The sequence below is a fragment of the Octopus sinensis genome, linkage group LG2 (genome assembly GCF_006345805.1).
Source record: "Octopus sinensis linkage group LG2, ASM634580v1, whole genome shotgun sequence".
Classification (NCBI taxonomy): Eukaryota; Metazoa; Mollusca; class Cephalopoda; order Octopoda; family Octopodidae; genus Octopus; species Octopus sinensis.
Window position 1 is genome coordinate 139,483,752 of NC_042998.1, and position 13,140 is coordinate 139,496,891.

The 13,140-nt window shown below is 35.8% G+C and overlaps 1 protein-coding gene across 4 annotated transcripts in view; it reads left to right on the forward strand.

The window, feature by feature from the left end:
- LOC115231028 (STAM-binding protein) overlaps positions 1-12,106 on the forward strand; it is a 33,249-nt gene extending 21,143 nt beyond the window's left edge. For 3 of the 4 annotated variants that reach the window (XM_029801143.2, XM_029801131.2, XM_029801127.2), the window contains exons 4-10: positions 1,748-1,840; positions 2,603-2,970; positions 6,282-6,480; positions 7,942-8,079; positions 8,978-9,090; positions 9,999-10,101; positions 11,832-12,106. In XM_029801143.2, the coding sequence (XP_029657003.1) occupies positions 1,748-1,840; positions 2,603-2,970; positions 6,282-6,480; positions 7,942-8,079; positions 8,978-9,090; positions 9,999-10,101; positions 11,832-11,897 (1,080 nt within the window). In that variant the 3' untranslated portion in view covers positions 11,898-12,106. The remainder of the gene's footprint in view (positions 1-1,747; positions 1,841-2,602; positions 2,971-6,281; positions 6,481-7,941; positions 8,080-8,977; positions 9,091-9,998; positions 10,102-11,831) is intronic. The other variant, XM_029801139.2, reaches the window with a different exon arrangement.
- Positions 12,107-13,140: the final 1,034 nt, after the last annotated feature.

Consider the following 13,140-nt stretch of genomic DNA (forward strand, 5'->3'; position numbering starts at 1 on the left):
GTATTTTTATTAAAACTAGAATATAGATGTTGCAGATACTTTCATATATATATATATATACACACATACACACACACACACACATATAAATACACACACACACACACACACACACATATACACACGCACATGTATACACACACACGCACATATATACACACGCACGCACACATATATACACACACATATATATACACACGCACATGCACACACATATACACACACGCACACATATATACACACACATATATACACATATATACATATATATACACATATAGATACATACATATATATATATATATTGCCAGAGCATGCTCCATGGACTGTGCATCTGCTCTCTCCTCCTGCACTTGCCCTGCCGTCACCTATCTCCCGTTTCCCCTCATCTTCCACCCCTCCCTGGTCCACAGTTTCTTCCCTAACCCATCTCGTTCCCCTACTCCTGCCCACACTGCCGCACTTGCCCTTACCTCTCCAACATCATTCTTACCAGCACCCATCATCAACCCTATCATATCACTGACTCCTTCACCTGCACTTCTAGCAACGTCACCTACTGCATCTCCTGCTCTCTCTGTTCTTTCTATACATTGGTTAAACAGGACGCCGTTTGGCTGACCGGTTCATGGAACACCTCTGAGACATCACTTGGCAATGACACCCCGACTTCGTGCCATTTCTGCTCTATCGGTCATTCTTTACAACACCTCTCTGTACTTGGATTGTCCTTGCACAGGGGCCATCTGGACTCCCGTTTTCGCCGTGAACAGCAATTCATCTTCTCTCTTTGCTCCTTTGTGCCACCTCTTCATCTAATCCCCCCTCCTCTTTCCTCTCTTCCACTCACACCTATTTCCTCCCTTCACTCCTACCCACCTTCTCCCTTCCATCCTCTCCCTTCATCATCACCCCTCCATTGTTACCCCACGCTACACATTCCCACCCCACCATCCCTATACATCCCATCCCACTGCATCCCAAACATTCCATTCCCACATACCCCACTCCACAGTCTCACATACCCACCCCTACCCTACCCACCCCACCCTACCCACACCCACCCTTATTTTTCCTCCAGCATCGCCTCCCCACACCCTAATACCACCACACACCACCATACCACACCACATTACACCACCCCGCACAGACTAGCACTGACCACTTCCCAGCACCCATACCTTCATCCACACACAAACGCATGCACATGTCAAGGTCACCAACCCCTATCCACATGCATATACACGCTCTTACATATGCACGCATGCCTTCGTTTTGGGATCTCCCCTTCTTCCTTGCTCTCCTGTCTGACCACCTCTGTCCGGCATTCACCATGATTGATCGCTAGCCACTAAACTTTTTCTATTTTCTCTCTCTGTGTTCCTTCCTGTTGAAGAGCGTAAGCTTGAAACATTAACGACTTCCTCACTTCCTGTGCATTAAACTAATACATCTGTTTGTTGTTTACACACCTGTCTTCGTCTTTTGTTTTTTTGTAAATTCCAACTATATATGTCCATACAAACCTTTATATATGAAGGTTCATTATACAATGACTGTCAGCACTAACTTTACCATTTGATTTTCATGCAGTGTGTGTGTCCCTTGGTATATTCTACAGTCCTTTTTTTCCCTCAGATAACAATAATTAGTTTAACTGTTAAACCTTTTGTAATCTATAACTTGCCATGAAGCTAATGTGTGACTTTTTGTTAATATTTGGTTTATTACTTTATATGTTTTATAGAAATTAAAACTAGTATTTCCAATTGCTGAGAAATTGAAGAAAAACCTAACAGAACAATATGTTGTTGAAGAAAACAAACGGGTAATAGCTGAGGTTAGTATTAAATTGCATCATTTCGCTTAGTCATAAACATCATCATTTAACATCCACTTTTCTATGCTTGCATGGGTTGGACAAAATTTTTGAAGCAAGTTTTCTATGGCCACATGTCCTTTCCTTCACCAACCCTCACTTGTTTCCAAGCAAGGTAGTATTAACCTATGACTGGACATGTTTCCATGAAAGATTAGAAATGAATGGCATTGCATTTTTTCTATGCTCTAATGACTTATCCTTGTGTGTGTGTGTGTATGAATATGTGTGTGTGTGTGTATATATATATATATATATATATATATAACCAGTCATTACCTGCAAACAAGTCTGGCTTGGTAACCTGTACCATGCTCTGGTTAATTGTTTTATGTAGTCACAAACAGACAGACACCCTCTTGATTCTCCCACCCTTTAACCCAGTGGCATTTCCAGTGTATGATATCTAGAGTGAAAGATAGAGAGAGAGAGCTGTACCAGCTCTCAGCTGGTGCTCATTTTCAGCTGAGTAGACTGGAGTAACATGAAATGAAGTGCCTTGCTCAAGGATACATGTTGCCTAGTCCATGAACTGAACCCATTGCATTATGATCGCAAACTGATTATCCAAACAACTAATGTATATATGTATGTGTATATCTGTCTATCTTTATCTGACTCTCTGTCTATATTCATTCATCCATAAAACTTTGTAAATATTGGATATTGCATTATTTTAAAATAATTTTAATAATTTTTAAATATTAATTTTTACTCTGACAGAAAAAATGCCAAGCAGAACTTGCAGAAGAAAAAAGACGACTGGAGGAGATCAAAGAGAAGCAGCGTATTGAAGAACAAGCACAAGCTGATAAACTGAAACAAGAAGCTGAAGAACGTTGGTTACGAGCTCAAGAAGAACGGTATAGAAATGATGAAATACAGCTTCTTAAAAACGTTCACAAAGACTCAGAAAATTTATCTTTAGGTCCACTTGTAGATTTAGGACCTGAATCTTGTTTAGCTGGACCAGAGGAGCTTGCCCCATTCTGTAATTCAACAGAAACCAGTAGACCATCTACTGTTAAACCATCAGTGCCACCTCGGGATTTGAAGAAGAATCTTGATGCAAACTCTAGCAACGCTTCCAGGTAGAAACTAATGTGTAGACACTGTCTAATGGATTACCTCTCCTAGTCAAAACCCTTCTAATATTTATCCTTTCCTTGTCTTTTAAATATTTAAATATTTTGGTTGTCTCTATTCTGGTTGCTGAATTTGATAATAGTTCCAATGTTTAATGCAGTTTAGATCTCTTTTTGACTCCATAGAAGGAAGAATGTAAATTTTAAGTCAACATATTTTGTAGGTATATTTTGGGCCTGCTAATACCTAACATTTGTGCTATAAATTATATGATTTTTCAAATTGGCACAAGGCACAGGTAGAGCTATGTGTTTGAAAAGTTTGCTTTTCAACCACATGGTCTCAGGTTCAGTTCATTGTAGTTGTAGGCTGACTAAAGCTTTGTGAGTGTATTTGGTGAACGAAAACTGAAAGAAGCCCATCACACATATATTCATGTGTTGTCTTGACATTGCATGACAGTTGTAAAACAAGTATCACTCACTCACAATCAGTGTTGTTGGTTTCCAATCTACCATGAAGGCATGTCTGACTACAGAGAAACATTACCTTACTTGAAAATAGATTAGAGGAAGAGCTTTTGGCTTGACAAAATCTGCCTTCATGAATGCCATCTGACCCATGCAAGGATTGAAAAGGGAACATTAAAATGTTGATAATGATAATGATCACATGTTTGTAAGTAAGGTGATATGCAATTAGTTGTAAAAACTCCAGAACATGATTGATACTTATTTTATCAGCTTTAGGTACATGAAGGTTAAAGTGTTTAGATTCTCAAAATGTATCATATTAGAAATTTTTCAATTGTACTTGACCACGTGTTGAAAGCAAAACAATTGTGCTGTAGTGGTGGTCATGATAGCTGTTTAAAGCACATATACTTACTGTATATACAAATTTCTTTCGTAACTAGTGCAGGCATGGCTTGTGGTTATGCAACTCGCTTCCCAGCCACATGGTTGAGAAGTTCAGTCCCACTGTATGGCACAATGGCAAGTGTTTTCTACTGTAGCCCTCAGCCAACCAAAGCTTTGTGAATGGATAAGGTAGATCGAAACTGAAAGTTGCTCTCTCTCTCTCCCTCTCCTTCTCTCTCTCTCTCTCTCTCTCTCTCTCCTCTCTCTCTCTCTCTCTCCTCTCTCTCTCTCTCTATATATATATATATTATATATATATATATATGGAGAACGGACGTTAAACGATGATGATGATGATGATATATATATATACACACACACACACATGATATATATATGTAGTGTGTGTGTACATCCTTGTATTGACATGTGTTAGTTATAAACAAGTGTCACTTTCGTGCCAGCTCTGTCAGTTGTTCATTTCCAGTCTTGTAAACGTGTCTGGTTATAATGAAATATTGCTTTGCATAGAAACAAATGAAGATTGGCAACAGGAAGGACATTGAATTATAGGAAATCTGTCTCAACAAATTTCGTTTGTGTCCTAGAAGCATGGAAAAGTCGGCATGAAAACAGCAATGATAATTATTATATATTACTGTTAAAATGACATTGCTAGGCATCTCCAATTTGGTCAGACCATAGATGCATGAAAAAACTATTTGCTTCTTAATAATGTTTAATAATATGGAAAAAAAAAGGTAAACGTTGCAGTAAATATGTGTATTAAATGGCTATAGGACTCATCCTCAATGCAATGGTATTATCTGGGATATTCAGTTTTATAGTAATAATGATTTCTGATTTAGGTACAAGGTGAGGAGCAAGTTGATTACTCTGAACTCCCACACTCTATGGCTACTTTGCTTTCATCCTTTCTGGGTGAAAGCAAAGTTGACCTTAGTGAAGTTTGAATAATAACCCTGCCTATTATAGGCACATAGCCTGAAATTTTGTGGGAAGGGATTAGTCAATTATAGTGGTCCAACTAGCACTAATTTTATCTACCCCAAAAGGATGAAAGCAAAGTTGGCCTTGGTGGGATTTGAGTCCAGACCCTAAAGAACTGGAAGAAATGTTACTAAGCATTTTGTCTGGCATGCTAATGATTTTGCCAGCTTGCCACAATAATGATAATAATGGTTTCCAGTTAGACAGAAAGCCAGTAGTTTTTAGGGGTGGTGTTTTGTCAGTACTGTTGACTCCATTATTAACTAATTTGTGATGCTATGTTAAAGTATCATCATTGTCATTTTAATATCCACTTTTTTCATGCTTGCATTGGTTCAGACAATTTAAGGTTTCATTTGTTTCCAAGCAAGATAATACTTTCCATATGGGAACAAGGGACTGCACTTGTATGAAAGTGATGCTCATTTACAACTATTGTGCAATGCCAAGATAAGGAGGCACTTACACACACACATAAACATACATTTACATACATAGTGATCTTTCAGTTTCCATCTATGAATCTATTCACAAGGCCTTAATTGGCTCAGGACTAAATACTTAAGGTACTATGCGGTAGGATTAGACCTAAAACCATTTGGTTGGGAAACACACTACTATATCTAAGTTTGCAGTAGTGTCAGATGTAATCTCTGGCATGCTGTGCATTTTCATTCTTTTTTAATAAACAAAAATTATTTCTTGTTTAGTCAGTATATTTTATTTTGCTGAAAGAATTTTCTGTGGAACTAGCAAAAACTCCTGGTCAAATTCTCTTCTGTAATATATTCCATTCATTTTGGAAAGGCTTTTCAGATCTCAGGCTGCTAATTGAATACCTAGTTCTATGTGAATTGTTTCTATATATTTAATTATATGATCTGAAAATAATTAAAGATTTATTTTGAAACTTTATTGATGAAGAAAGCAATAAAGTTTTTTTTTCATAGTTGATATATTAGACACAAACAGTTGATTAGAAGAATAATTATTTCTTTTTCTATAGTTGGTGTTTGTTTTGCTTCAGATCAGCTTTGAGTGAATAGATTTATGAATAGAGATGTTCTAGTCATGACTCTCTGGTCATTTTTTGTATATTTTGGATTATTTGTTGAAATTATTCTTACTTTTTTCCTATATAGTAGAGTGATTTGAGGAATCATTTGTAGCTAGGACAGACAGCCACATTGAAGCTTGTTTATGTTGAAAGATAAGGACTTGACAAAAACTAAAGTGTTTATGTAGATTACCAATGTTTTCTTAATTTCCTCTTCTACATTCCACCTATTTTCTCTCATATGCTCCTTACCTTATAACTTTCACAATCTTTGCTTGTCTCATTCCATGATTTTTTTCTTTTTTTTCCTGTAGATCTTGTCAGCATTACCTCGCAAAGTAATTTCAATATGTATATTTAATTCTATTTTCTTTTTATACTTTCTCAGTCCTACTACTCCACCTTCTGTAGACCGAAGCACAAAACCCAGCGTCAATCATTTAACAAGCATAGGATCCACTGACAGTAGTATTTATGGCCTCCGAACTATGATGGTACCTTCTCAGTTGTCAGAGAAGTTTTTGGAAATTGCTAGGGCAAACACTGCAGCTAATATAGAAACTTGTGGCATTTTAGCTGGGAAATTGGTGAGTTTAATTCCATCAAATAGCTGTATGGTTAAGATGTTTGTTTCCTTACACATGCTTTTGAATTTAAGCAAATGTCTCCTGCTGTAGCCACAGGCTGACCAAAGCCTTGCAGGTAGATTTCGTTTACAAATCTGGTGTGTGTGAGTATGTGTGTGTTTATATATCTATATATATTACATATATTTTGACTGGCATGGTTGCATGGTTAAGATGCTTTCTCCCTCACCATGTGGTCTCTGATTCAATCCCAGTGTGTGGCACTTTGGGCAAATGTCTTTTGAGTGGATTTGATAGACTGAAACCAAAAGAAGCCCATTGTATATGTTTGATTGTATGTGTGTGTACCCTTGTCTTAACATTGTGCGATGGTTGTAAGTAAGCATCACCATCATACAAGCAGTGTTGTTTGGTTTCAGTCTTTCATGAAAAACATATCAGATCACGGAAAATATTACCTTGCTTCAAAACCAGTGATTGTTATCAACTGTTTGTAGAAAATCTGCCTCAACAAATTCCTTATGACTCCTGCAAACATGGAAAAGTGGATGTTAAAATAACAAAGTTTGAATTTGGAAGTTGGGTTCCTTTTAAAATGTTGCTTACCATGATGCATCATCAACATTGTAAGATCCACTCTTTCATATTGACCTAAGTTAGGTAGGATTTGTTGAGGCAGATTTTTCTACAGCCAGATGCGCTTTGTCACCAACCTTTGTTTCCAAGCAAGATATTTCCCCTCACAATAGAAGATGCTGACTTCTTGGCAATAAATCAGTGTTTATTGAGCTTTTTATATGAATGCTGTATAAAATGAATGTAAATGGTGCATGCATCATTCTTCATGTGTAAAACATTTGAGTTTTGGATATATTTGTATTTTATTAAGGGTTGGTTGCTGTTTAGAGCTGAAGTATTTTCAATTCTTTTAATAAGGAACCCAGCCTTCATCAGCTCCTGGCTATAGAATTAATGTAGGATTACTATAAGAGGATATTGTAGGGTTCCAGATTTTGTACAGACTGGAATGATCTCTACTGTGCTTTGCTGATGAGTAGGGCAGTTGTTTATAACAGTTTCTTTTTGCACTATTATACGAAATGAAGTTGGCCACAGTTGACAATGTTTGTGGTGTCTCTCTTTAATGAAAATGTGTAGAAGTTATTAGGGTTGTACAACTACCATTTTCCACACGGGTTTTTACAACAGCAGATGTGTGATGGACAACGTGTAGGTGATCATTGTCCATGACAGTCAAAAAGGATTAAATTGAAAGCTGTGAAAATGACTGAGATTTAGAGTACACTCTTGTTGATACAGTTGGTGTCAGAGAGCTCAGCTGATGCAAACTACCAATCCCAGTATTAATTGTAAGGTTAGTGGTGATGGGGAGCCCTGTCAGTAAATTTCCATTGAAAGATACAATTGCTTTCATTTAAATCTATAAAATTCTGATTTCAGCGTCAAAACAACTTCCATATCACGCATGTATTGGTTCCTAAACAAACTGGGACATCAGACACATGTACCACACTAAAAGAAGAAGAATTATTTGATTACATAGACTCTCATGACCTCATTACTTTTGGATGGATCCATGTAAGTAGGCAAACTGAATTGTATTTTTTGTTGTTGCTTGGTTGGACATGTTAAAAATTTTTAAGCATTTTGGTTGAAATCATAGTCCTGGCTATTGCCAGTGTCATGTAAACGGCACCCATGAAATCATAGTTGTGGATGTTGTTGGCGTCATATAAATGGAGCCTGTGCTGGTGGCACATAAAAAGCACCCATTACACTTTCAGAGTGGTTGGTGTTAGGAAGGGTGTCCAGCCATAGAAACCATGCCAAATCAGACTGGAACCTGGTGCAGTTCTCCAGCTTAACCAGTTCCAGTGAAACTGTTCAACCCATGCCAGCATGGAAAGCAAACATTAAATGATGAATGATGATGCTTGTGACCTGGTTGGAAATAGATGTTACTGATTTTGTTTTTGAGAAACTAGATTATCTTGTACTATCTTTTGTAGTGCAAAAAAAAAAAAGCTTTCACACTTGACTGCAAACAGAAGCTAAAGTGCATGTATGTGTCATCTTTTTACATTTGTTTTCCCTGTTGGCACGAGGGATTTGACAGGATCTGGCAAGTTGCAGTACTCTGATGAGCCCACTGTCAATTTTGGTGTGGTTTCTATAGCTGGATGCCCCTCCTAATGTTGACCACTTTATAGTGTGTACTGAATGCTTCTCTTGTGCTGCCAAGTAACTTGCAAGACAAAAAGAACAGGGAAAAAGAGAAAAATAATCCCTCAACTAAGTATGTGTGTGTTAGAGAGATTATTTGAGAAGGAGGAGGTGGTTTTACACCAGGTGTTTAGAGGGACAAACACAGGTGTCTTGTCATATAACCATATAATAATGGTTTACTTTTTTATACTGTCTGATAAATTAACTTATTTGTATTTATTTTTCTTTCAATATTTTTTTATTTATGAAGACTCACCCTAGTCAAACAGCCTTCTTATCTAGTGTAGATCTACATACACATTGTTCTTACCAAATAATGATGCCAGAAGCTATTGCCATTGTCTGTTCACCAAAATACAATGAGTAAGTACAGAGACTTTCATAATGTGCATTATTATTGTTTCATCCCTGATAATTTTTGAGTAAATCTATGATCAAAAGCAATCCAGCCACGATCATCTCGTCTTTTTATGTCAGAGATGACATTGCTCAATGTTTACATTTTTATTTAATTCATTTGTTATCATAATTTCTTTTGAAATGCATTACTTTGATTTCAGTTAATTTTGAAAATAACAAAGAATTTAGTAAAATAACTTTGCCATTATTATTGAGCTGGTGTTTTGAACATAAGTTGAAATTTTAATGTAAGATTTTTAGTTCAGTTGAAATCAGAAAGTTTGTATAATAGAACCAAAGGTAGCCTTGAGTTTGTTGGTATACAAAGGGTTAAAGCATGGAATGTGAAGTGTATTGTTAAAATAAAATTTATAAGGAATTAATTTTCAAAAGTTTAAACATTAATCTCAGGTCTAACATTTGATACATTTTCCCCTTTTCACTCTTATTACCAAGAGGATTATCAAAAAGTTGAGAGGATATTCTCTTTCTAGATCACTTTGTATTCAGTATTACAAACTGATGATGCAATATTTTATGTGGGTACTAATCTACAATGCACTACCATACTATTTAGGAGAGAGCTGGTGTTGATTGTGAACACAGTACAAAGCTTCTGATTGCAGAGAAACTTTTGACCTATCAGTAAATGGTCTGAAATAGTCATAAAACTCAGTAAACGGTTTTTTCTTTTTTCATTTTTAATAACTTTTCATTTTCATAAGACACAAAACTAATATTGTAACATTCATCTCCATTTAAGAAGTTACAACTGAGATAATAGAACAGAATTAAAGTTTAGCCTCTCTAGTGTGGATTAATAAACTGAATGAAATATATTTAATGTAATGTTATTATTTACTTATATACAGAACTGGTATTTTCATGTTAACTCCTGAACGAGGTTTACCACTTATATCATCTTGTAAGGAAGCTGGCTTCCATGTACATCCTAAAGAACCACCTCTCTTCCAAGTAAGTTCCTGTCATAAAATTGTTAATTCTATTCTTCATGGTACACTGTTTATCTGTTGTGAACTTTATATATATAAAGTAATAGACCACTTGTGTTCTGTGTAAATATTAATTTAAGGCTATTATTCTAAAGTTCAAGAATCAACTAAATATTTACTGATGGGGAGATTCAATATTAAAAATAGTCAAATTTTGCTAGATTTCTGAGCAAGACCTTAAATTATTTCAGTTTAACTATAATAATACATAAATTGTTTTGGTAATGTAACAAGTCTCATAATGAAGATTTGTATTTCATGTGAATAATCTGCTTGAATCTAGGAGTGAATTATCTTGGATTTATTTTTCTTCTGTATTTAAAAAAAAGTACCTAACCACTACCACAAAATGAATGTTCTAAATTCAGTGAACAGGTAGAATATAACTACACTACTCAGCAGGAAATTTTTAGGGACACGATATAGATCAACATAGTTTTTATGTCCACTTTTCCATGTATGTAAGAGTTAGATGGAATTTTATTGAGTTCAGTTTTCTATGGCTAGACACCTTTCCCATTACCAAGCCATATCTGTTTTCGAGCATGGTAACATTACCACCTGGCCAGATATGTTTTCGCAGAATATTGGAGATGGATGACATTTACAAGAGTCACACAATATCAAGACAAGGAAACACAAACATACATGTGTGTTTGTATGTGATGGGCTTCTTTCAGTTTCTGCCTACTAAATCCCCTCAAAGTTTTAGTTGGTCCAAAGTTGTGGTGGAAGACACTTACCCTAGGTGTCATGCAGTGGGATTGAACACAAAACCATGTGATTGGGAAACAAATTTCTTAATCACACAGCCGTATATTCACCTAAAAAAAAAAATGCTGAGTCCAATGTCAACATGTGTTGAAAGATAAAAATCTTTTTTAAGAAAATAAATAACATAAACAGTTAAAGCATGGAAGATGCATATTAGCTATTCAAAAGCACATAACTTAAATTTTGATGCCAAATAAATGAATGTTCTAATGATGTTGAATTTTGTGTTTTGGAACGGCTAATATGTGTCTTCTGCACTACAAATTTTATTTTTCAACACCTAATATTGGATTAAATCAGTTACTAGACATGTATATCTCCAAAATTAGAAATTCTGCAAGGAAATATGCTTTTTCTTACCCATGAAGTCATTATTTAACATCCATTTTCCATGCGGGCATGGGATGAAGGCTTTGACACGACCCATTGATCATCAAGGTTGTACTGAGCTCCAATGTTGGCTTTGGTATGGTTTATATGGCTGGATACTTTTCCTAATGTCAGCCACTTTACAGAATGTACTGGCATTAGTGAGGTTGTCAAGTAACTTGCAAGACAAATGAACAGGAAAAGCCTCTTGAACTAAGTAGGGTTGGAGTATTTGAGAGATGGTAATTTTATGTTAGATGTTGAGAAGCTAAAGTATGATAGTACAAGTGTCTTGTTATAGAGGAGATACATGGCAATCCCACATTATAGAATGGTGGGGAGACTAGCTAGAAAGAATATAGATGTGGTGATGAGATGCCAGAACTGCTTGAGATACAAGGTGTGTATGAAAGGGGTTATAGACAGTGGATCAGGAGAAGACAGGGAGGTTTCATAAACGTGGGAGGAAGGTAATAGATGGGGGTAAGGGTAGTTGAATGATAAGTTGCTACTGTCTTGATTTTATAAATGTTGTTACTCTATTTTCAGACCTGTGATCATGTTCAACTGGTAGATGACCCCAATGTCATAGTGGCAGATTTACGAAATATATGATGACAAAAAGTACACAAGGGAAAAATCAATCAATCAATCAAACTACAAAGAAAAGCTTTTGATCACTTGATCAGAATATGTGATATCAGCAGATAGAGGATTTTTTTCGTCTGTAATATTGAAAATAACTGTTGCAAAATATTTTTACATTTGCAATATGTCAACATAAAAATATTGTATTATTCTAATTAAATTACATTTATCAATTGCTTTGTATTTAAGAGTTTTTATTAGTTTAATGGATTGTCCTTGGTCTTTGTATCATCAGTAAGCTTCAGCATGAATTTGTTTTATTTTCCTCATTAATTTTGTGAATGACAGAATCTTTAATTGTAGGTACTCAAGGAACCAATCACTGGTTCTTTGTATTTCCAGTGATATGACAGGGGAGTGTTTGTGCAGGATGGTTTTGTACAGGTTTATCAGTTTCCATTAAGCATGGCTGTGTGATAAGGAGTTTGCTTCTGGCTTCAGTCCCACTGTGTGGCACTTACGACAAATGTCTTCTATAATCTTGGGCCCAACCAAAGCCTTGTGAGGGTATTTGGTAGACAGACTGTGTATGTGTCCCCCTCCACTGCTTGACAACTGGTATTGGTGTGTTTATGTCTCCGTAACTTAGCAAAAGAGACCAATAGAATAAGTACTAGGCTTAAAAAAGAAAAGTCCTGGGATCGATCTGTTTGACTAAAACCCTTCAAGGTGGTGCCCCAGCATAATGACTGAAACAATAAAAAGATATATATATATCTTCCTCTTACCAACCCTTACCTGTTTCTAGGCAAGTTTTTACTTCCCCAGATGACCAGACGTTTTCATGGATGATTGGGAACAAACAACACCACTTGTATACAACAGTTATGTATGATGGGCTTCTCTATAGATAGATAAATTGAATATCAGAAAAATGCCATGTGATATTTTTTTCCCTTTGTTCTGAGTTCAAATCTCACCAAGGCCGCTTTGCCTGTCATATTTCCGGGATCAATACTATACTTTCATCTTTCCAGGATTGATACTATAAATTACTAGTCAAAGTTGGGGGTTAATTTAATTAATTCCTCTTCAAAATTGCTGGTCTTGTGCATTAAATTATAAACATTTTTTAAAGCAGGAGCTAGTTTTCAATTGCTTAAATGATTAAAAGGGTAGCAGTGTCTTGTATCATTTAACATTAAAAAAAAAAAAGATAAAGAAGGGAAGCGACTCTTGTGGAAGTATTGATGACTATTATTTTTAAAAT